The 25,438-nt window shown below is 55.6% G+C and overlaps 1 protein-coding gene across 1 annotated transcript in view; it reads right to left on the reverse strand.

Annotated features, from left to right (window-relative positions):
- The window catches only part of ANO4 (anoctamin 4), a 307,889-nt gene that overhangs the window by 2,027 nt on the left and 280,424 nt on the right, over positions 1–25,438 (reverse strand). The window contains 1 exon segment of the mRNA XM_043491471.1: positions 6,407–6,602. Within this exon segment, the coding sequence (XP_043347406.1) occupies positions 6,411–6,602 (192 nt within the window). The 3' untranslated portion in view covers positions 6,407–6,410.

The raw sequence follows: 25,438 nt of genomic DNA on the forward strand, positions 1-25,438 counted from the left end.
ATATGAACTTGGCCTTAACATGCTTTGCACGAGCATTAGCGGCTGAGCAATCAGCATTTTACATTGCTGTGTAAGTCACATACACCTGGCAGTGGTGACTGGGAAACAAATAGCCATCCAACATGTGTGTATCTTCTGGAGCATTACATTGCATAAAGAAAGGTTACTTACTCGTACAGTAATGGAGATTTTCAAGATGTGTGGTCCCTATCTATAATCCACTTGAGGTGTGCATGTGTTCCATGTGCCTGGAAGATTCGTGCAAGCAATGGCCATCGATCTGCACCTGGCACTTTTCCTCTTCCTCCCCCTCTAAAAAAACTGAGGGCACAAGTGGTGGCATGGACTGACCGCTTCTCCGGTTACCTTTTAATCAGAAATAGCCCTAGGATAAGGCTCTGCAGCAGAGGGGAAGGAGGGCAGGTAGTGGAATACAGATAGGGACCACATACTGCAATGACAGCCACTTCCTGTGGTAACCTTTCTTTCTTTGAGTGACGGTTCCTATGTGTATTCCAGTCTAGGTGATTCACAAGCAGTATTAATTGAGGAGGAGGGTGTGAGGAGTACTACTGTACCACGGATTGGAGGACAGCTGCCAAAGGATGTGTTGGCAGAATCTTGTACCAGGCAGTAATGTTTTGCGAAAGTGTGTACGCTGCCGCTATACCGCTCTCCAGAAGAGGGACATCTCAAAATGAAGCTGCCAGCGTGGCCTGGGCGAGTGGGCCCTCATACCTTGTGTGGTAGGAGCTGCTGTTAAACTTGTAACAAAATCAGGATGCAGCTTGAAATCCATTGGGAAAGTCTCTGGGAGGAGATTGCTTCCCCTCTCATATATTTGGCAAAGGAGACAAACAGTTTAGGAGAATTCCTGAAGGGTTTTGTCCTCTGCATGAAGAATGCCAAGGCTCCACTGACATCTAGAGGATATAGTTTCCTGTCCTGCTCACTGGTGGCATGTTGCTTTGAACAGAAGACAGGTATATGGATGACCTGGTTTAGATTAAATTCTGAGATTACTTCTGGGATGAATCTGTGGTGTAACCTTAGTGAAGCTTTGTCCTTGTGGAAGACCATATAAGGTGGGTCACCCATAAGAGCTCCCAGCTCACCTACTTTTCTGGCTAAGGCAAAAGCAACCAGAAAAGCCACCTTTGTAGACAGGTGAATGAAGGAACATGAGGCTAAGGGTGAGAATGGAGTCATCATTAAAGTTGATAGAACCAGGCTGAGATCCCCAGTTGGGTAGGTTTCATTACTGGAGGAAAGGTTCTGACAAGTCCCTTCAGAAAATGTACTGTAGTAGGATGGCTGAAGACTGAATGGCTGTCCACCAGAGGGTGAAAGGTGCTAATAGCTGCCAACTGCATCTGCAGTGAGCTGAGTGAAAGTCCTGACAAATTTTGAAAGAGTCCAGAAGAGCAGGGAACTTGACACCCTTTGAGGTTAACCAGTGATTCTGGTGCCAGGTCAGAAATCTTTTCCATTTTGCTGTATAGTATTTCCTCATGGAATCTTTCCTACTATTGCTAAGGGTGGATTGTATTGCCTCAGAGTATGACTTTTCTAGGTCTGTTGTCCATGCAAATACTATGCTGTCAGACAAAGGGATGCTGAATTGGGGTGTTTGATTTTTGCCTCTGTCCTGAATGAGTAGGTCTGGGAAAAGCAGGCATGAGGCCAGCTAGAAACTGTTCAAGACCCAGAACTGCCTGGCCACCAGGGAGCAATCCAGATCATTGACACTCCCTATTGTTTGAGCTTCCTCAGAACTCGAGGCAAGAGAAGGATCAGCACAAATGTGTACCTCAGCTGTTGCGACCCAAGGTCTTCTTGATGCCAACTGGCAGTGGGCACAAGGTTCCCCTGGGTTCACCAAAAAAGTCATGTAAGGTCTCTAATGAAAGTTTGTGTCACACTAGTCATCATAATCATTGCAAGATGTGTGTACAGGAGATATGTGAAGAGTTATGTATATACACTAAAATTATATTCTCTAAGTCTGTAAGTGAAGACAGGTCTCTCAAAGGTAATCCGCATACTCTTGGCAGGCAGTGGGAAAGAGACGCTTATCTCACTCTGGCTGGCCAAATGCAAATTGAGTATTGCACCATTCACAATGGATGCCCATTTACAGTCTGAGTAAAATGCCAATCAATAGATTACAGGGTCTGGAGGGAAAAACAAGAACAGCAGTGAGAGCTTGTTTTGTGGGAGACAATGAACTTTTGAAACTACATCAGTGGTAGAGATGACCCCCTAGAGATTCCTTCAATCTGTGGGGATAAACTGCCAGTGGGCTTGATCTTATGAGAAGGGGGTTTCAGCGAAACTGTTTGTAAACACTGGGGAAAAATCTTGGAGTAAGCTACCTTGTAGGAGATAGGGGAATGCCTAGATATTTAATCTCTAGAAAGCGTGTTATGATTTTGTTTTATATATAACCATTTGTTTCTAATATTCTCACTCTCTCTCTCAAATCTCTATTCTTTGATAATGCATTCAGTCTTGTTTTCACTATACTTAACACATAACATTTAGACAGATCTATAAAATGGTGATCATGAGCTGAATCTGGTCAGTTAGTGTGTACTATTTCTTTGGGAATAACGCATCTGAGAGTTCTGTGGAGCAGAGGCTGAGCACTCCAGAGGGACATTCGGAAGACTCGGGATTGCCATGTACTTATCGCTAACTTGCACAGAGAGAGTAAGGCCTGCAGAGGCCTGGAAGGCAGAGGCTGGTGGTTTCCAGGGCCTGATCAACAGCAGGTACAGACAAAACTCCCTCTTATTAAGGACAGATGCTGGTGAGATGCATCACAGCTGTCCCAACCATTGAAGTAGAACTATGTCTTCTCTGGAGCTGTGGCCTTGAACTGCTCTGTTCCCTTGAGACACAAAGAGATCCCAGGATGGGAGTCCCCACTGTTAGAATATGCTCTATACCACTGAGTCATGTAGATCTCACTTATGGGCTCTGGAGAAGTGTCTGCTAAGGCTGTTTGCCAATGTGTTGTGCACCCCTGGAAGGTGCACTGCTGAGTGGGTGAACTATTAGCGAATGCACCAGTTCCAGAGACTGACAGCTTTGATGCAAAGAGGGATGGACTTTGCCTCCCGTTTATTAATATAGTAAACTGTTCTCAGGTTGTCCAACATGACATGAACGCGCAAGATCCAAATGAATTGTAAGAATTGCTTGCAGGCTTTGTGTACTACATGAAGTTCCGGAAGGTTTATGTGCAACTGGGATTCTTAGTGGGTCCAGGTACCATGTGCTACAAGTTCATCCAGACGGGCTCCCCACCTTAGGACAGAGGCCTCTGCAATCAGTCATTTTGTGAGTGAAGGAGGGATGAAGGGAACCCTATGTATGTTCTCTTTCCTGGTGGAAGAACAGGGAGACAAGTGAGAACTCTTTGCGGGAGCAAGAGCAGTTTGTCCACACTGTGCTTGCTTGGCGTGTGAGCTGCCTGTAACAGTGCCCATAAATATCAAAGGCTTAGTCTCGTGAACGGTGTCATATAGCTACATGAGGCCAGGTGACCTGGGAGGGGGAGACAGGCTTGAACTGCCAACTGGGGACTCAGATGACGCTGAGAGGTGAGATCATTCATAGCTTGCAATCTGTCCTGAGAAAGACTTGATTGGGGCGACTTTAGACTGTTATCTGTGTGGGAACTAAAATGGACTTTTCTACATTTACTTGGAACCCTACAGAGTGTAGGAGACTGAGCAGGGACAGGGTTATTGTCTGTACTTCTTGATGTGAGTTCCTCATGAGCAACCAGTTGTTGAGGTAGGGGGATACTGATGGGTGCTGAGGATGGAGGTAAGCTGCTACTGCCAACACCATCTTCAGGAACACTCTTTGTGCCATTGAGTGGCTGAAAGTGAGCACTCACGTATTGGTAGTGGTGTAGGTCTGTGGTGAATCTCAGGAATCTCCTATGTGCAGGGTGGATGTCAATGTGGAAATAAACATTTTTTAAATAAAGAGTGGTGAATTCGTCATCCTTGTACATTGAGGGGATTTTAGCGGCCAGGGTGATCATTCTGAACCTCAGGCATCAGATAAAGACATTCAGCTATCTGAGATCTAGGAGCCTCTAGCCTCCTTTTTTCTTGAGAATGCAGACATATTTTCCAAGAGGTACCAGTTCCATGGCTCCCAGGTAGAGTACGGTGTGGACTTCTTGTCCGAGTATCCTCTTGTGAGAAGGATCCTGAAGAGCGATAGGGAAGAGAGTTGGTGAAGGGAAGGGAGAGGAATTCTATCACGTAACCAGTGGTGATTTATCTCCAGAACCCTTCTGTCTGATATTATGTGATGCCAAGACTGGAGAAAATGAGCTGGTCAGCTAAGAAATAGGGCGCAGGAGTCCTGAACAGACACAGGTGAATATGGCCTGGGGTGTAGTTTCCTGAAATAGAATTGGTCACTCCAAACATCAGCCAGGGCCATGACTTCTAAAGCTCCGGAGAAGGGACAGGTCGGTGCCATCATTTTCACGGACTTGGTTAAAGTGGTGGCGCTCTATTTACTCAGAAAAGTGTTAAATCAAATTGTTTGACTCACATTCCTATTTTGTTTCTAAGGGAATCCCACCAGGTCTACGTTCACTTTGATCTTTGTGTCCATTTGTATTCCTATAGATCAGGCTGCTGAGTGCCCTGGATCGTGTTTATGCTTTTATATTCTGCAGGCATTTCAGTGCTATTACTCAGGAGTGAGACCCAGCTTACTTTTAACAACATCCAGCCGCATGTTCTGATTTGTATCACACCATCTGACACTTATTCAGTTGCTGGTTCCTAAGATTGCATGTAATTCAGGCGAGTGGCTTTTGGAATGTTTAACCGCAGAAAGCTGAACACTTTGCAAAATAATTTAGACCTAAATTGTTTATCTCTGAGTCCTTTATTGTTTATCCCTGAGATCAGTTATTAGCTGATGTTTGTAGTGACCAATTCTATTTCCATTACTTGTCCAGAATATTACCTTATTATTCTGCATGTAGGATTTAATGTCATTTCATATTTTAATGTACCTTTTAAACCTCTTACCATATTTTTGGAGGGATGGTCTCATGAATAAAGACTCAGAGTCAGGAGCTCTTGGATGGCTGTGTGCTCCCCCACTGGTAATTGTAGCCACCTCTCATTTCATCTTTTGACTGTAAGCTCTGTGGGACATGGACCATCTGCTTGTTATGTTTGTGTACAGTATTCCCTAATCCATGCTGGAGGCCACTAGGTGCTAATGCAGTACAAACAAATCTGGGTTATAGTTCTGCCCCAAACGTCCTGCATGTGACTTTAGGCGAGTCATCTAAGGCTTGAGGTGCTGAGTACTGGTCAGTCCTCTATGTACCTCAATGGGAGCTGCAGCTGCTCAGCACGTCTGAAAAGCAGGCCACTACTCTGGATAAGATTTTCAAGTACACCTAATGCTAACCACCTAAATCCATAATTGGGCACCTGCCTATTCTTTAAAAGAGCTGTGCAGCCATCTCCTCCAATGGGCTTTTCATCTTCGCACATCTGTAAAACAGGCACAACTTTGCTTGGCAACCAAACAGCAGTATTGGGAGACTCAGTTCATTAATGCTTGTGAAGCACTAACATGCTTGGACAGAAAGTGCTATAGAAACGTAAATCAATCTATCTTCATGGTGTATGTGGCTGCCTATCACATAATATCTCAGCTCCTTCTACATAAAATCAATAGCAATAATGAAGCCAACAGTGGATTTCCTGGAGTCCCTGCCACTTCTCCCTTTTTGGGGTAAAATCTTTGCTTGGGGTAAGGTTTTTGGTTTTGATTTTTTAGATTTTATTAATTTGCTCTTTTGTTTTTGTTGGTTGAGGTTTATAAGGCCGATGGGGGTGTCAATGTTGTTTTATTCTTGCTTTGGTGAAAAGTCTTTTTTTGAAGACGATGACTTTGCAGCACTTCCTGAAGACAAGACAAGACTCTGGATTTGCCTAATCTCTGGAATTATGATGCATAGCTAGACCCCCTCGACCGAGAATGCTTTGTCTCCAGCTCTCATGTGCTTTGTCCGGGGTTTTGTGATCTGTATTGTCCCAGAGGAGTGTAACTATTGCGGCGGTTCATAGATTGAAACTGGGTCTTTAATGTGGCTGGGATTTGATCCATGAATTGCTTTTAAGGTTAGGAACAAGACCTTAAACTGGCCTTGGAAGCTGTCTGGGGTCTGGTGCAGAGACTTGAGTCTGATGTGTGCATTTTGAAGAGGGGTACATGCATGCTAACTGCATGAAATATAGTTTTAAATTGTTCTCATCCACTCCTGACTATCCCAACCCAGTATAAATCTGGGTTATTGAATAACTAACTAGAATTAATGATTCCATTTAAATAATTTCTCCCTCACCCAGTCACGGCCATTCATTGTGATGAGATTTTCCATTTTTCTTCCTCTCCTTCCGTTCTTTCTGCAGACGTTCCAATTCTGCTTCGTACATCATTTCCTGAATCAGGTACTTTTCTCTCCTCATCCGATCCCTCAGATCTTTCGGAAGGTCTGGGATTAAATACGAAATCAGGTGCTTTATGCAAAAGACAAGGTGCTGTGAAAACAAAAGGATTTAAGATGGATAAAAAGTATTAATCTTTTTACTACAGTTTCCAGTTTGATTCATTTTTCAAAGGGGAGTAAAATCTCCTAGGTAACAAAAAGATGTTGATCTAGAACTCAAGCTTTTATTAAAAATTGAAATATTAAGGAGCCAAATCCTGCAGTCCTCCAGAACAAACAGAACTCCAGCCGAAGTCAGCGGAGGCCGATGCCTGAGCAAGCACTAAACCACTGCTTGATTTGGCACAATAATACCGTCACAAAGTTCAGTATACAAATTAAGGCCCCAATCCTGCTGTGTGATCTTTTAGTTCAGACTCTGGAGTCTGTGCCCTGAAATTAGGTGGACTGTCTGGAGATAGGTTTCAGAGTAGCAGCCATGTTAGTCTGTATTCGCAAAAAGAAAAAGGAGTACTTGTGGCACCTTAGAGACTAACAAATTTATTAGAGCATAAGCTTTCGTGAGCTACAGCTCACTTCATCGGATGCATTTGGTGGAAAAAGCAGAGGAGAGATTTATATACACACACACACACACACACACACACACACACACACACACACACACACACACACACACACACACACACACACACACACACAGAGAACATGAAACAATGGGTTTATCATACACACTGTAAGGAGAGTGATCACTTAAGATAAGCCATCACCAGCAGCGGGGGGGGAAAGGAGGAAAACCTTTCATGGTGACAAGCAAGGTAGGCTAATTCCAGCAGTTAACAAGAATATCAGAGGAACAGTGGGGGGGTGGGGTGGGAGGGAGAAATACCATGGGGAAATAGTTTTACTTTGTGTAATGACTCATCCATTCACAGTCTCTATTCAAGCCTAAGCTAATTGTATCCAGTTTGCAAATTAATTCCAATTCAGCAGTCTCTCGTTGGAGTCTGTTTTTGAAGCTTTTTTGTTGAAGTATAGCCACTCTTAGGTCTGTGATCGAGTGACCAGAGAGATTGAAGTGTTCTCCAACTGGTTTTTGAATGTTATAATTCTTGACGTCTGATTTGTGTCCATTCATTCTTTTACGTAGAGACTGTCCAGTTTGGCCAATGTACATGGCAGAGGGGCATTGCTGGCACATGATGGCATATATCACATTGGTAGATGCGCAGGTGAACGAGCCTCTGATAGTGTGGCTGATGTGATTAGGCCCTATGATGGTATCCCCTGAATAGATATGTGGACAGAGTTGGCAACGGGCTTTGTTGCAAGGATAGGTTCCTGGGTTAGTGGTTCTGTTGTGTGGTGTGTGGTTGCTGGTGAGTATTTGCTTCAGATTGGGGGGCTGTCTGAAAGCAAGGACTGGTCTGTCTCCCAAGATCTGTGAGAGTGATGGCTCGTCCTTCAGGATAGGTTGTAGATCCTTGATGATGCGTTGGAGAGGTTTTAGTTGGGGGCTGAAGGTGATGGCTAGTGGCATTCTGTTGTTTTCTTTGTTGGGCCTGTCCTGTAGTAGGTGACTTCTGGGTACTCTTCTGGCTCTGTCAATCTGTTTCTTCACTTCAGCAGGTGGGTATTGTAGTTGTAGGAATGCATGATAGAGATCTTGTAGGTGTTTGTCTCTGTCTGAGGGGCTGGAGCAAATGCGGTTATATCGTAGCGCTTGGCTGTAGACAATGGATCGAGTGGTATGATCTGGATGAAAGCTAGAGGCATGTAGGTAGGAATAGCGGTCAGTAGGTTTCCGATATAGGGTGGTGTTTATGTGACCATTGCGATAGGGAGCCAATGCTAGTGGATCACATTGCAGGAAAGGGAACAAAGGATTTACTCCTTTTTTCACTCTGGAAAAACTCCCAGTGATTTCAGACCCAAGTCATTATTATTGGAAAACAATGCTGCTTTCGAATGTTCTGTACCTCTAATATAAAACCACACTGCAATCTACCTAAAATATCCCTGTTAAATATCCGGTGCATTTATCAATCATTTTGTCCCTAATGATTTAGGCATATTAGAATAAAAACTGGTAGGGTTGAGGAGAGTTGTTCTGCTCTTCTCTTCTTTTCCATTTTGTTTAATCAAAGAGCTTTTTTGGAGTTTGTTCTATGAAGTTTGGTGAACAATCTGTGAAAATAGAGCCCTCTTCCGTCTCAAGTAGACAAATTGGAGATGAAAAAGGATATTTTGGGCTATCCAATTTGGGCTCTTTACTTTGAGGGTTACAGAATAGAAGCTGTAGCAACCTTTCCTATGAATTCTCTCGTCAGCAGCCGAAAGATGCAATATCTAAACTGGTGTGTTTTGCTACATCTGAGGGACGACGATCCTTTAGCCGTGGCACATCGCTTTCCGTTTTCGTTTGTCTGCAAGATGAATAACTTTTCTTTTAAGAGATACATCCTAGTATCTATCTTCTGTTGTGTTCAAGCTAAGTTCAAATGCAAAGTAGCCACACCTTAAACTGCTCTACATTAACTCTAGGTTCAGGATGGCATGGTGTAGTTGAGGTAGTTATTTACACTGATCTCCATCTCCAAATTCAATGACAAAGCTTCCCTTAATTATTTCTGTCTTAGCTAAATCTTTTACGATAATTGTTCTTTCTTTCCAGTAGCACCTACCATAGGTGTCGACTCCGTGGGTGATCCAGGGCTGGAGCACCCACGGAAAAAACCAGGGGGTGCGTAGCACTCACCAGCAGCCAGCTCCCTCCCAGTCTCCCAGCACCTCCTGTCTGCCAGCGGACCCCCTGATCAACTCCGCCCCCTATCTCCCAGAGCCTCCCACCTGCCGTGATCAGCTGTTTAGCGGCATGCAGGAGGTGCTGGAAGGGAGGGAGAGGGAGGAGTGGAGATGGGGTGTACTCGTGGGAGGGGGCAGAACTGGGTGGCAAGTGGAGCGGGACTGTAGAGGCAGGGTGGGGGTGGGGACTTGGGAGAAGGGGTGGGGTGGGGGCAGGGCCTAGGGCGAAGCATGGGCAGGAAGAGGTGGGGTGGAAGTTTTGGGGAAGGGGTTGGATGGGAGCAGGGCCTGGGGCAAAGCAGGAGATTGAGCACCCTTGGGGCCCAAAGAAAGCCGGTGCCTGTGACACCTACAATGTGCTAGGTGGTTTCCAAACAGAAAGAGAGGACTGATCCTCTGTCCCATAGAGCTTTTTTAATGTTAGTGTGATGGGGCAAGGCCAGATGGCTATAGAAAAGTAGTCTAATTGGGATCTGGGAAGTGGGTGGGCGAAGCCCGTCCACTGCTAAAGGATCCCCCCCAGCCTAAAAGGGGGATCCACAGGACCTAGATACCCAAAAAATTCCAGGGGACAACTAATAAAATAACAGGGACAGGAGTGCGGTCAAAGGGTCAAAAGAAGGGAACCGGATGGGGACACCGAGCAGAGAACCCCGGACAGTGCCCACTGCTCCTCAAAGGCGTCGAGGGAGTCAGAGGACGCCGCCCAGAGGAACTCTGCCCGGATATGTGAATGGACCGAGGATCGGAAATAGGCCCCACAGTCACAGGAGACTCCATCGGCCAACCTCCTCACTCTGGTTTTGTAGATGGCTATTTTAGCTAGTGCCAGGAGGAGGTTGACCAGGAGATCGCGTGACTTTGTGGGGCCACGGATAGGGAATGTATAAATGAGAAGGTGAGGGGAGAAGTGCAACCAAAAACGTAATAAAATATTGGTGAGGAGCCGGAATAGGGGCTGCAGCCTGGCACACTTCAGGTAGACATGTGCAAGGGTATCCCTCACGCCGCAAAAGGGGCAAGTGTCTGGGATTGAAGTGAACCGCGCCAAGTACACGCCCGTGCTCACGGCTCCGTGAAGGAGCCGCCAACTGACATCCCCGGCGGGCCTTGGGACTAAGATGGAATATAGGCTGGCCCACCGGGGCTCCTCACCCTCCAAAGGTGGCAGGAGGTCCCGCCATTTTGTATCGGGGCAGGACACGAGGGTGCGGGCATGAAGGGTGTGGAGCACGAGCATGTGGAGATGTTTTCTTGGCGCGATTTGAAAGCAGACCGGCTGCATCTCGTGCAGCCGGCTTCTAGTGAAGGGGTGAAGGGGTCGGTTGGGTTCACGGGACAGGTGTCCAATTAAAAGGTCCGGCGGGCCTGGGGTAATGGGTGGGCGGGGCGTGCCCTCGTGCAGGACCCGGTTGAGATGAACCCGAGCAGCGGGCAGCAAAGCGGCCTTCACCTCCTGAAGTATGCGCTGGGGAGTACAAGGTCTGGAAAGCCCCATGCGCTGAGCGAGCGTCAGGGGATCCAGCCAGTCTCCCCGGTCATAGTCCAGGAGGTCTCCGACTCTTGTGACCTCTGCCAGGACCAACCTCTGGCGCACCGAGCGAGACTCTGCCACCTGCACACGGAGCTGGGGGTTGTGTAGCAGGGGCTCTGCGAGGAGATCTGCCCCCTCGGTGGCCGCCACGGACATGGTCGTTGTAAAGAGTTTCCAGGTCCGGAGGAGGTCCTGGTAGAAGACCGGCAGCCCGGAGAGGTCTCGCGGAAGACCTCTCGGATGGAGATAAAGGAGCTGCCGGTCGTATTGGAGCCCGTGGAAGCAGCGCAGGAAGGCGTGCACCAGTATGCTCCATGCCGGACTACCTGCACCATAAAGGAGCATCTGCAGGGTCTGGAGGCGGAAGACATGGACCTGAATGAGCAGACATTTTAGGCCCTGCCCTCCCTCCTCCAGAGGTAGATGAAGAACCCCTGCAGGGACCCAGTGCAGTCCTGACCAAAAGAACTCCAGAATCGCTGTCCAGAGGTTGGCCAGGAAACCCGGGGCCGGGACCAGAGTGTTGAGCCGGTACCAGAACATGGACAGGACTAGTTGATTAAGCACTAGCGCTCTCCCTCGAAGGGAGAGGCACCGGAGTAGTCCTGTCCATTTCCGGAGCCGCTCTATCACCCTGCCCTCTAAATTCTGCCAGTTCTCCGGCGGAGAGGGATGCGTGGCAGAAAAGTAAACGCCCAGATAGAGCAGCAGACCCGTGCTCCACCGGATGGCCTGGAGCGCGGGTGGGAGGGAGCTCACCTGCCGCCAGTCCTCTACCACCAAGCCAGAGCTCTTGACCCAGTTGACCCGTGCAGAGGAGGCTGCCAAATAGATGGCCTGGCAAGCCTCCACCCGCACCAAGTCGCCCGGGTCCTGGACCACGAGGAGCACGTCATCAGCGTACGCCGACAGGACCAGCCGCAGCTCCGGCTCCCGCAGCACCAACCCTGTCAGCCTCCTTCGGAGGAGACAGAGGAAGGGCTTGATCGCCAGAGCGTACAGCTGGCCTGAGAGGGGGCACCCCTGCCGTACTCCTCGCCCGAAGCTGACCGGTTTGGTCAGGGTCCAGTTGAGCCTGACCAGACACTCTACGGAAGCGTACAGCACCCGGAGAAAATTCACAAACCTGGGTCCGAAGCCAAACGCCTGCAGAGTGCTCAGGAGATACCCGTGATCCACCCTGTCGAACGCCTTCTCCTGATCTAAGGACAGGAGGGCGAACGACAGACCATCCCTACACCCAAGTTCCAATAGGTCCCGGACCAGATATAGGTTGTCGAAGATGCTGCGGCCCGGGACGGTGTAGGTCTGGTCTGGGTGGACCACGTCCGCCAGCACGGACCCTAGCCGCAGCGAGATGGTTTTTGCCATGACTTTGTAGTCCGTGCTGAGGAGCGAGACGGGACGCCAATTTCATAAATTGCGGAGGTCCCCCTTCTTGGGCAATAAGGCCAGCACGGCTCGCCTGCATGAAAGAGGGAGGACCCCGCTCTGCAAAGACTCAGCCCAGACGGTGACTAGGTCTGGGCCCAGGACATCCCAGAGCACGTGGTAGAACTCCACGGTCAGCCCGTCCATGCCCGGAGATTTATTGGTGGGCATGCGACGGAGGGCTTCCGAGAACTCGGCCAGAGTGAGAGGCAGCTCTAGCCGGTCTCGGTCGCCCACGCTGACCGTCGGGAGCTCCTCCCACAGCACTCTGCAAGCGTTAGGATCGGTCGGATCCAGGGAGAAAAGGCTTGCGTAGAAGGCTCTCGCCCTCCCGCACATCTCCACCGGATCCGTGAGGGAGGTGCCATCTTCTGCCGGTAGGCAGATGACATGTTTTTTAGCCCTTCTCTTTTTCTCCAGGGTGTAGAAGAAGCGGGAGCCGCGATCCATCTCCCGAAGGAGACAGATGCGGGATCGAACAAAGGCACCCTGGGCCCGATGGTCCTCGAGGGTCCAGAGCTCCTCCCGCTTCTCCCGGCACGCTCCACAGAGGGGTGGATCCTCGGGGCTGGCGGCCAGACGCCTCTCCAGCTCTAAGACCTCCCGTTCCAACTGCTCTATCGCCGCATCCCTCCGTCGGCTGGCGCCCCGGGTGTAGTCGCGGCAGAAGAGCTTGGCGTGCACCTTCCCTAGGTCCCACCACTGCCGCGCCGAGGGAAAGGCACGCCGCTGCCCTTGCCAGGCCAGCCAGAACTCCCGGAAGGACGCCACGAAGCCTGCATCCTCCAGCAAGCTGTTGTTAAAATGCCAATAGGCCGGCGCCGACCTCTCCGCGCAGAGGGAGGCTGTCACAGTGGCTATATGATGGTCAGAAAATGGGGCCAGCCGGATGCTGGAGGAGTGGGCTCGTGAAAGATGAAAGCGTGATAAATAAATGCGGTCCAACTGGGAGTGGCGCGACCGATGGGCCTCCACCCGGACAAAGGTGAATGTAGAAGTGTCATCCGGGTGGTAGTCGCGCCAGACGTCCACCAGGGAGTGGTCGACTATCTCCTGGAGGACGGCGACGGCGGCCGGGCTCTGCTCGGTCCCCGAGCGGTCCCGCTCCTTGAGGGTGATGTTAAAGTCCCCTCCCAGGACCAGGCACTCATGAGGATCCAAGGTGCCGAGGAAGGCAGACGCCTGCTGATAGAATTGCAGCCGCTCCGGGCTTGCTGCTGGGGCATAGATGTTGACGAGGTTGACTACCAGCCCCTCCATGAGGACCCGGAGGTGCAGCAGGCGGCCTGGCACAGCCGGCGACCCCCAGCACCTCGGGCCGTAGGTCAGGGGAGAACAGGGTCGCCACTCCAGCCGTACGAACTGTGAGGTGGCTAAAGTAGACCCTGTCCCCCCAATCCAGCCGCCAGCTGTCTTTGGCGGTCGGATCCGTATGGGTCTCCTGCAGGAAAACCACAGAGTACCTCCCCTCCCGAAGGAAGTGGAGCACCTGGGACCTGCGGAGACCCATCCTACAGCCGTGGGTGTTCAATGTTGCGATGGTAAAGGGTGCCATGAGGAGGGCTGGGGGGGATCCTCGCCGGCAGGGATGCTCGCGGCTCCCGGCGGTCCGCGCAGCAGTCCGTGACCCACCCCTTAGGTGAGTAAGGAGTCACGGAAGAGGCGGACCCGCTGGTAGGCCACAGCGCCCTGCCTCCCGGTCCTTTTACCCTCCCCCATGAGGGCCCTTGCGGCCCATAGGATTTGATTAAAGTCCCCCCATCGCAGGAGGGCAAACTGGACTTTGTTGCGGGAGCCACGGACGTCTTCTAGGAACTCCTGCAACTCCTCTCATAGCACATGGGGGGCTGGGGTTACGGTCTCCTGATTACTCCCCGACGGGGCTCTTGGTACAGCCCCGTGGCCCATCGAGACGGGCAGACAGGGTGCGGACCCCCGACGGGGCTCCTGATAAGTTGGCTTAAATGCTGGGGCGATAGAGGGCGGTGGAGGGAAGATAGCAGCCCCTGGTAGGTCGGGACGGGGAAACACAAAGGCCGTTCCCTGGGGGTCATCTGTTGGCAAGGGAAAGGAGACAGCCCCAGGGGCGGCAACAACATCTCAGGATGTGGACAGGATAGGGACAGGGGCAGGGGCAAGGTTAGAGGTGAGATTCTGGGCGGGTAGAGGGCTCTCAGTGATGCCGGATGCAGGCTCTATGGTGGATTTGGCAGCCACGGCATCAGGGGGTGGACTCTCTCCTGTAGGGCCCTCTCCCGGGAAGGAGGTCGAATGCTCCTCACCAACGACGGGTGCCCCTGGTGGCTCAGGTCCTGGCCGCGTGGCACTGGCCGTCGCCTCAACAGGTTCGGCGGCCCTCAGTGGGGTGCCACCTGCAGCTGGGTTGATGGAGGAGTCCAGGGGCCCCTCGGAGGTGGGAGCGGAAGCAACGGTTAGGGGGAGGGAGCATGGGGAAAGGGGTGTTGGAGTGAAGTCGCCTATGTCGAGGCTCGCTGGCATAGGGTCGTCCTCCCCCTGGGTGACCGGGGTCAGACCCAGGGCCACGATCTCCTCGTATATTGATGGGAGATCAGTTTCCGCCACCCCGGGATTCTCCCCGCTGCCACCTGACGCGACTGTTGCCTCGGGGCACACTGAGGTTTCAGATGGAGCCTCGGGGGCCTTGGAGGAGAGGGAATCCCGTAGAGGGGAGATACCACCTTCCAGTGCTGCCACGTCTTCCCCAACCGGCACTGGTGGATGGAACACACCCGTGGGTAAAGCGGAAGGCTCGGCATCGGTGCCCCCCTTCCTGGTCTTCCGGGGGGGCCTCCGCATCAGATGGGAGCAGCAGAGCTCGAGCCTTCCGCTTGCCCCGCTTCCCCTGGACTAGGGCCCAGCCTTCCATGGTATCATCTGGGGGCTGGCTAGCAGGGGTTGTGTCAGGGGACAGAAGCAATGGCTCAGGGACTCGAGGGGGTAACGGTGGGGCAGCACAAGGGAGGGAAGATTCCCCTTGGGGCGGGCCCTCTCCCATGCCCGGCAGTGTCCCTGCCGCACCCTCCTCCACAGGCCCCGCTAGATTGCAAGCAGATTGCAATGCTCGTCTGGGCATAGTTGGGGAGGTGCCCCTTGGGCCCGAGCAGGAGCAAAGGTGGACTGGGAAGGAGGAGGGGTGGTTTCGGGTACCGGGCAGCCAGGGGTGCCGGCGATGATGGGGCTGGTGCCCTGCCGGGGCTCGGGGGTCCCGGATGCCCTTCCTTGCCGGGCCAGGGGGCAGTCCCTCCGGACGTGCCCCATCGCCCGGCAGAGGTAGCACCGGGCCTCCCCCGGGGAATAATGCACCCGGTAACGGACCCCCGGGTGGGGGACTAGGAATGACCCCTCCAGCGCCTCTCCGTCACACGCCGCCAGCGGCAGTTGAAGCTGCACTTGCCGGCGGAACGAGAGGACGTGACGGAGGGCGGGGTCTTTGCAGCCCAACGGGAGAGGGCTGATGACAGAGATGGGCTTCCCCAGGGTAGAGAGGGCAGGTAACAGGGCGGCATTGAGAAGAAAGGGAGGGACGGAGGTCAGGACCAGGCGGACGCCCAGGTCTTCTAGCGGCTCTAAGGGGACAAAAACGCCCCCCACCGCCAGGCCCTTCTCCACCGCCTCCTTGGCGGCGGCCTCCGATGTTAAGAAGAAGATGACCTTGCCATACATTTTGGAGGTCGCCACAATGGCCATGGACCCCACCACCCTCGTCAACGCCCGCACATAGGACTCCACATGGGGTGAGGCGGGCACCAGGAGGCAACGAACGCCATGCTTCCTGGTCATGGTGGGAAAGGGGCCCCGGCCGCTATAGATGGTAGTGGAGGCAGTGGGCTGGAGAAATGACATAGCGGCAGGCGGGGGGGCTGCCGCCACCTGGGCGTATACTCTGGGGGCCGGGGGAGGGACACCTGCAGAGCTGGTGGAGGGAACAGCGGGGAGGGGCGCCCCAGCTGGAGATGGGGCCGGGGCATTGGGGGCAGCCCCTGCCATGGAGGGCCTGGTCTTTTTAGCGGGGCCCTTCCCCTTCTTCTTCCCCTGGCCCTTCCCGCCGGCTGGGGGGACTCCCCCCGAATCTGAGGGGGTGAGAGACGTGGCAGCAGTGGAAGTCACCCCGGTGCCCGTCGCTGCTGGTGCCCCAGCGGGGGTGATGGCAGATGGTTCGGCGGCGGAGGTAGAGGCTTCGGGGGGTAACAGAGGGGCAGGTGGGGGAGAGGTAGCTGGGGCTGCTGGAGGAGCCCCACCCATCTCATCCCCCTCCATCATGAGCAAGGAGGGAAGGAGAGACACCAGAAGGAGGAGGGGAGAGGGGAAGCAGGTCGACCACTCCTCCCCGCTAGGCTGCAGGCAGGGGAGGAGTGCGCCAAAAGGGGTGGGCTAGACGGGGGGCAATCAGGGGTTAGGGGTCAGTCACCGACACAAGGTGGAATTCCGGCTCCTCTTGGTGCACTAGGGTAGGGGGGGATACAACAACATTCGGGGTGCAGTGAAAGGGGTTGAAACTAAAATGGGGAGTTGCACAAGTGCATGGGAGGGGGCATGGGCACACGGAGCGAGGGGCTAAGTGGTCTGGAGGTAGAACAGGGAAACCAAGGGGCTAGCTTCAGAGGCTGGGGCGGGGCAAACAAACTGAAGCTAGTAAGGGGGGCTGGGGCAAAAGAGGGGGCAAAGCTACAAGTGGCAAATGGGGCAGGTAGTAAAGGGCAAAGCTGGGGGGTAGGCAGTCTGGGGGGGGCACATGTGCCCACGTGCACTTGCACAAGTCTTTAAGTTGGCTGCTGCTTCTGGCCCAAAGGGTGAAATAGGGCGTGGCAAGCCAAGCAAGCAGCTGAGTCCAGAGGCAGGAGCTGAGGCAGATGGTATACAGCCAGTGGGGGTGATGGAGGGGGCAGCGGTGGTGGTAGTAGTGGTGGGGGTTGGGGGGGACACGCAGATGGATCTGGGGGCAGCTCCACGCCACACCCCGTGTCCCTACAAACACAGTCAAAACCCCCACCACAAGAGCACAGTTTGAAAATTACTCAGTCTTAGGCCCCCTCCACGGTGGTCTGCAAAGTCTCTAGGTGCTCCCCCACTGGCAGATTGTCCTCTTCTCCTCCTCAGGGCTTCTGCAGCTCCAGGCAACAGACTCCACAGCAACAGCAGCTCCAGGAACTCCAGGTAGTGGTCCAGGCAGGCAGAAAGGACCCCTCTCAGGTGGTGGTGATGGTGGTGTCCACAACAGCAGTGGTTGGGGTCCCTCATGCCTCCTCTCTGGGGAGTGGGCTAGCAGCCCCCCCCCGGGGCTGCAGTTGGAGCAGCAGCAGCACCCAAGAGTGGGGGGTCCAGCAGCCAAGTATCAGAGAATGGGGGGTGTCTGGCCCAGCCAGGGAAGCAGCTGGAGCAGCAGGGAGAGCTCAGGGCCCAGCAGCAGGAGTAGCAGCTTCCCACCTCCCTCTAAGCTAGAAGGCTATGAGAGAGCAGTCTTATTGGGATCCGGGAAATGGGCGGGTGAGGCCCGTCCACTGCTAAAGGATCCCCCCAGCCTAAAAGGGGGATCTACAGGACCTAGATGCCCAAAAAATTCCGGGGGACAACTAATAAAATAACAGGGACAGGAGTGCGGTCAAAGGGTCAAAAGAAGGGAACCGGACGGGGACACAGAGCAGAGAACCCCGGACAGCGCCCACTGCTCCTCAAAGGCGTCAAGGGAGTCAGAGGACGCTGCCCAGAGGAACTCTGCCCGGATACGTGAACGGACCGAGGATCGGAAATAGGCCCTACAGTCACAGGAGACTCCATCGGCCAACCTCCTCACTCTGGTTTTGTAGATGGCCATTTTAGCTAGGGCCAGGAGGAGGTTGACCAGGAGATCCCGTGACTTTGTGGGGCCACGGATAGGGAGTGCATAAATGAGAAGGTGAGGGGAGAAGTGCTACCAAAAACGTAATAAGATATTGGTGAGGAGCCGGAATAGGGGCTGCAGCCTGGCACACTCCAAGTAGACATGTGCCAGGGTATCCCTCACGCCGCAAAAGGGGCAGGTGTCTGGGATTGTGGTGAACCGCGCCAAGAACACGCCCGTGCTCACGGCTCCATGAAGGAGCCGCCAACTGACATCCCCGACGGGCTTTGGGACTAAGATGGAATATAGGCTGGCCCACCGGGGCTCTTCACCCTCCAAAGGTGGCAGGAGGTCCCGCCATTTTGTATCGGGGCGGGACACGAGGGTGCGGGCGTGAAGGGTGTGAAGCACGAGCGTGTAGAGATGTTTTCTTGGCGCGGTTTGAAAACAGACCGGCTGCATCTCGTGCAGCCGGCTTCTAGTGAAGGGGTGAAGGGATCGGTTGGGTCCACAGGGCAGGGGTCCAATTAAAAGGTCCGGCGGGCCTGGGGTAGTGGGTGGGCGGGGCGTGCCCTCCTGCAGGACCCGGTCGAGATAAACCCCAGCAGCGGGCGGCAAAGCGGCCTTCACCTCCTGAAGTAGGCGTCGGGGAGTACAAGGTCTGGAAAGCCCCATGCGCTGAGCGAAGGTTAGGGGATCCAGCCAGTCTCCCCGGTCATAGTCCAGGAGGTCTCCGACTCTTGTGACCTCTGCCAGGACCAACCTCTGGCGCACCGAGCGGGACTCCGCCACCTGCAAACGGAGCTGGGGGTTGTGTAGCAGGGGCTCCGCGAGGAGATCTGCCCCCTCGGTGGCCGCCACGGACCTGCTCGTTGTAAAGAGTTTCCAGGTCCGGAGGAGGTCCTGGTAGAAGACTGGCAGCCCGGAGAGGTCTCGCGGAAGACCTCTTGGATGGAGATAAAGGAGCTGCCGGTCGTATCGGAGCCCTCGGAAGCGGCGCAGGAAGGCGTGCGCCAGTATGCTCCACGCCGGACTACCTGCACCATAAAGGAGCCTCTGCAGGGTCTGGAGGCGGAACACATGGACCTGAGTAAGCAGACATTTTAGGCCCTGCCCTCCCTCCTCCACAGGTAGATGAAGAACCCCTGCAGGGACCCAGTGCAGTCCTGACCAAAAGAACTCCAGAATCGATGTCCGCAGGTTGGTCAGGAAACCCGGGGCCGGGACCAGGGTGTTGAGCTGGTACCAAAGCATGGACAGGACTAGTTGATTAAGCACTAACGCTCTCCCTCGAAGGGAGAGGCACCGGAGTAGTCCTGTCCATTTCCGGAGCCGCTCTATCACCCCGCCCTCTAAATTCTGCCAGTTCTCCGGCGGAGAGGGATGCGTGGCAGAAAGGTAAACGCCCAGATAGAGCAGCGGACCCGTGCTCCACCGGATGGCTTGAAGCGCGGGTGGGCGGGGGCTCGCCTGCCGCCAGTCCCCTACCACCAAGCCAGAGCTCTTGACCCAGTTGACCCGCGCAGAGGAGGCTGCTGAATAGATGGCCTGGCAAACCTCCACTCACACCAAGTCGCCCGGGTCCTGGACCATGAGGAGCACGTCATCAGCGTACGCCGACAGGACCAGCCGCAGCTCCGGCTCCCTCAGCACCAACCCTGTTAACCTTCTTCGGAGGAGACAGAGGAAGGGCTCGATCGCCAGAGCGTACAGCTGGCCTGAGAGGGGGCACCCCTACCGTACTCCTCGCCCGCAGTTGACCGGTTTGGTCAGGGTCCAGTTGAGCCTTACCAGACACTCTGCGGAAGCGTACAGCACCCGGAGAAAGTTCACAAACCTGGGTCCGAAGCCAAACGCCTGCAGAGTGCTCAGGAGATACCCGTGATCCACCCTGTCGAACGCCTTCTCCTGATCTAAGGACAGGAGGGCGAACGACAGACCATCCCTACACCCAAGTTCCAATAGGTCCCGGACCAGATATAGGTTGTCGAAGATGCTGCGGCCCGGGACGGTGTAGGTCTGGTCTGGGTGGACCACGTCCGCCAGCATGGACCCTAGCCTCAGGGAGATGGCTTTTGCCACGATTTTGTAGTCCGTGCTGAGGAGCGAGACGGGACGCCAATTTCGTAAATTGCGGAGGTCCCCCTTCTTCGGCAATAAGGCGAGCACTCTCCTGCACGAAAGAGGGAGGACCCCGCTCTGCAAAGACTCGGCCCAGACGGTGACTAGGTCTGGGCCCAGGATGTCCCAGAACACGCGGTAGAACTCCACGGTCAGCCCGTCCATGCCCAGAGATTTATTGGTGGGCATGCGACGGAGGGCTTCCGAGAACTCGGCCAGAGTGAGAGGCAGCTCTAGCCGGTCTCGGTCGCCCACGCTGACCGTCGGGAGCTCCTCCCACAGCACTCTGCAAGCGTTAGGATCGGTCGGGTCCGGGGAGAATAGGCTTGTGTAGAAGGCTCTCGCCCTCTCGCACATCTCCACCGGATCCGTGAGGGGGGTGCCATCTTCTGCCAGTAGGCAGATGATATGTTTCTTAGCCCCCCTCATTTTTTCCAGGGCGTAGAAGAAGCGGGAGCCGCAATCCATCTCCCGAAGGAGATGGATGCGGGATCGAACAAAGGCACCCTGGGTCCGATGGTCCTCGAGGGTCCGGAGCTCCTCCCGCTTCTCCCAGCACGCTCTGCAGAGGGGTGGATCCTCGGGGCTGGTGGCCAGACGCCTCTCCAGCTCTAAGACCTCCCGTTCCAACTGCTCTATCGCCGCATCCCTCCGTCGGCTGGTGCCCCGGGTGTAGTCACGGCAGAAGAGCCGGGCGCGCACCTTCCCTACGTCCCACTACCGCCGTGCCGAGGGAAAGGCACGCCGCTGCCCTCGCCAGGCCAGCCAGAACTCCCGGAAGGACGCCACGAAGCCCGCATCCTCCAGCAAGCTGTTGTTAAAATGCCAATAGGCCGGCCCCGGCCTCTCCGCGCAGAGGGAGGCTGTCACGGTGGCTATGTGATGGTCAGAAAATGAGGCCGGCCGGATGCTGGAGGAGTGGGCTCGTGTAAGATGAAAGCGTGATAAATAAATGCGGTCCAACCGGGAGTGGCGCGACCGATGGGCCTCCACCTGGACAAAGGTGAACGTGGAAGTGTCATCCGGGTGGTGGTCGCGCCAGACGTCCACCAGAGAGTGGTGTTCGACTATCTCCTGGAGGACGGCGATGGCGGCCGGGCTCTGCTCGGTTCCCGAGCGATCCCGTTCCTCAAGGGTGATATTAAAGTCCCCTCCCAGGACCAGGCACTCCTGAGAATCCAAGGTGCCGAGGAAGGCGGATGCCTGCTGATAGAATTGAGAATAGAATAGAGCCGCTCCGGGCTCGCTGCTGGGGCATAGATGTTGACGAGGTTGACTACGAGCCCCTCCATGCGGACCCGGAGGTGCAGCAGGCGACCTGGCACAGCCTCGGCGACCCCCAGCACCTCGGGCCGTAGTTCGGGGGAGAACAGGGTCGCCACTCCACCCGTATGAACTGTGAGGTGGCTAAAGTAGACCCTGTCCCCCCAATCCAGCCGCCAGCTGTCTTCGGCGGTCGGATCCGTATGGGTCTCCTGCAGGAAAACCAAAGAGTACCTCCCCTCTCGAAGGAAGGAGAGCACCTGGGACCTGCGGAGACTCATCCTACAGCCACGGGTGTTCAATGTTGCGATGCTAAAGGGTGCCATGAGGAGGGCTGGGGGGGATCCTCGCCGGCAGGGATGCTCGTGGCTCCTGGCGGGCCGCGCAGCAGTCCGTGACCCACCCCGTAGGTGAGTAAGGAGTCACGGAAGTGGCGGACCCGCTGGTAGGCCGCGGCGCCCTGTCTCCTGGTCCTTTTCCCCTCCCCCATGAGGGCCCTTGCGGCCCATAGGATTTGATTAAAGTCCCCCCATCGCTGGAGGGCAAGCTGGACTTCGTTGCGGGAGCCACGGACATCTTCTAGGAACTCCCGCAACTCCTCTCGCAGCGCATGGGGGGCTGGGGTTATGGTCTGGTTGCTCCCCGATGGGGCCCTTGGTACAGCCCCCTGGCCCAGCGAGACGGGCAGACAGGGTGCGGACCCCCGACGGGGCTCCTGATGGGTGACCTGAATGCTGGGGCGATAGGGGGCGGCGGAGGGAGGATAGCAGCCCCTGGTGGGTCGGGACGGGCAAACACGAACACCATTCCCTGGGAGTCATCTGTTGGAAAGGGGAGGGAGACAGTCCCAGGGGTGGCAATGATATCTCGGGAGGTGGGCGGGATAAGGGTAGGGGCAAGGGTAGAGGTGAGAGTCTGGGTCGGGAGAGGGCTCTCACTGATGCCAGGCGCAAGCTCTCTGGTGGATTTGGCTGCCATGGCATCAGGAGGTGGACTTTCTTCTGTAGGGTCCTCTCCCGGAAAGGAGGTCGAAAGCTCCTCACCAGCGAGGGATGCCCCTGGTGGCTCAGGTTCCAGCCGCGTGGCACTGGCCGTCGCCTCAACTGGCTCGGCGGCTCTCAGCGGGGTGCCCTCTGCAGCCGGGTTGATGGAGGAGTCCAGGGGCTCCTCGGAGGTGGGAGCAGAAGCAACGGTTAGGGGGAGGGAGTATGGGGAAAGGGGGGCTGGAATGAAGTCGCCCAGATCGAGGCCCGCTGGCATAGGATCGTCCTCCCCCTGGGTGACTGGGGTCAGACCCAGGGCCTCGATCTCCTCATATATAGAGGGGAAATTGTTTTCCACTACCCCGGGATTCTCCCCGCCGGCACCTGACGCGACGGTTACTTCGGGGCACACTGGGGTTTCAGATGGTGCCTCGGGGGTCTTGGAGGGGAGGGACTTCCGGGGAGGGGAGATGCCGCCTTCCAGTGCTGCCACGTCTTCCCCAGCCGGCTCTGGTGGATGGAACACACCCGTGGGTAGAGCGGAAGGCTCGGCATCGGTGCCCCCCTTTCTGGTCTTCCGGGGGGCCTCCGCGTCAGATGGGAGGAGCGGAGCTTGAGCCTTCCGCTTGCCCCGCTTCCCCTGGACTAGGGCCCAGCCCTCCATGGCATCATCCGGGGGCTGGCTAGCAGGGGTTGTGTCAGGGGGTAGAGGCGATGGCTCAGGGACTCGAGGGGGTAACGGTGGGGCAGCACAAGGGAGGGAAGATTCCCCTTGGGGCGGGCCCTCTCCCATGCTTGGCGGTGTCCCTGCCGCACCCTCCTCCACAGGCCCCGCCAGATTGCAAGCAGCGGGGGCGGGGTTCTCCCGCTCCTCTGGGCATAGTTGGGGAGGTGCTCCTTGGGCCCGAGCGGGAGCAATGGTGGACTGGGAAGGAGGAGGGGCAGTTTCGGGCACCGGGCAGCCAGGGGCGTTGGTGATGACGGGGCCGGTTCCCTGCCGGGGCTCGGGGATCCTGAATGCCCCTTCTTCCCGAGCCAGGGGGCAGTCCCTCCGGACGTGCCCCATCGTCCGGCAGAGGTAGCACCGGGCCTCCCCCGTGGAATAATGCACCCGGTAACGGGCCCCCTGGTAGGGGACTAGGAAGGACCCTTCCAGTGCCTCTCCGTCGCGCGCCGCCGGCGGCAGTTGAAGCTGCACTTGCCGGCGGAAGGAGAGGACGTGACGGAGGGCGGGGTCTTTGCAGCCCAACGGGAGAGGGCTGATGACAGAGATGGGCTTCCCCAAGGTAGAAAGGGCGGGTAACAGGGCAGCATTGGGGAGAAAGGGAGGGACGGAGGTCAGGACCAGGCGGACGCCCAGGTCCTCTAGCGGCTCTAAAGGGACGAACACGCCCCCCACCGCCAGGCCCTTCTCCACCGCCTCCTGGGCTGCGGCCTCCAATGCTAGGAAGAAGACGACCTTGCCATACATTTTGGAGGCCGCCACAATGGCCGTGGGCCCCACCACCCTCGCCAATACCCGCACATAGGTCTCCACGTGGGGTGAGGCGGGCACCAGGAGGCAACGGACGCCGTGCTTCCTGGTCATGGTGGGAAAGGGGCCCCGGCCGCTATAGATGGTAGTGGAGGCGGTGGGCTGGAGAAATGACATAGCGGCAGGCGGGGGGGGGCTGCCGCCACCTGGGCATATGGTCTGGGGGCCGGGGGAGGGACACCTGCAGAGCTGGTGGAGGGAACAGCGGGGAGGGGCGCCCCAGCTGGAGATGGGGTCTGGGCATTGGGGGCAGCCCCTGCCATGGAGGGCCTGGTCTTTTTAGCGGGGCCCTTCCCCTTCTTCTTCCCCTGGCCCTTCCCGCCGGCTGGGAGGACTCCCCCCAAATCTGAGGGGGTGATAGACGTGGCAGCAGTGGAGGTCACCCTGGTGCCCGTCCCTGCTGGTGCCCCAGCGGGGGCGATGGCAGATGGTTTGGCAGCGGAGGTAGAAGCTTGGGGAGGTGACAGAGGGGCAGGCGGGGGAGGGGGAGCTCGGGCTACTGGAGAGGTCTCACCCGTCTCATCCCCCGCCATCATGAGCAAGGAGGAAAGGGGGACACCAAAAGGAGGAGGGGAGAGGGGAAGCAGGTCGACCACTCCTCCCCACTAGGTTGCAGGCGGGGGAGGAGGGCGCCAAAAGGGGTGGGCTGGACGGGGGGCAATCAGGGGTTAGGGGTCAGTCACCGACACAAGGTGGAAATTCCGGCTCCTCTTGGTGCACTAGGGGAGGGGGGGATATAACAACATTGCGGGTGCAGTGAAGATGGTTGCAACTAAAATGGGGAATTGCACAAGCGCATGGGAGGGGGCATGGGCACACGGAGCGAGGGGCTAAGCGGTCTGGGGGTAGAACAGGGAAACCAAGGGGCTAGCTTCAGAGGCTGGGGCGGGGCAAACAAACAAAGGCTGCAGAAGGAAATGGGCGGGGCAGGCAAACAAACTGAAGCTAGTAAGGGGGGCTGGAGCAAAAGAGGAGGCAAAGCAAGTGGCAAATGGGGCAGGTAGTAAAGGGCAAAGCTGGGGGGTAGGCAGTCCGGGGGGGGCACATGTGCCCATGTGCACTTGCACAAGTCTTTTTTTTTTAGCTGGCTGCTGCTTCTGGCCCAAAGGGTGGAAAAAGGCCTGGCAAGCCAAGCAAGCAGCTGAGTCCAGAGGCAGGAGCTGAGGCAGATGGTATACAGCCAGTGGGGGTGGTGGAGGGGGCAGCGGTGGTAGTAATAGTGGTGGGGGTTGGGGGGGACACACAGATAGATCGGGGGGCAGCTCCACGCCACACCCCCTGTGTCCCTACAAACACAGTCAAGACCCCCACCACAAGAGCACAGTTTGAAAATTACTCAGTCTTAGGGCCCTCTCCACGGTGGTCTGCAAAGTCTCTAGGTGCTGCCCCACTGGCAGATGATCCTCTTCTTCTCCTC

This window comes from Dermochelys coriacea, chromosome 1, assembly GCF_009764565.3.
Source record: "Dermochelys coriacea isolate rDerCor1 chromosome 1, rDerCor1.pri.v4, whole genome shotgun sequence".
Taxonomy (NCBI): domain Eukaryota; kingdom Metazoa; phylum Chordata; order Testudines; family Dermochelyidae; genus Dermochelys; species Dermochelys coriacea.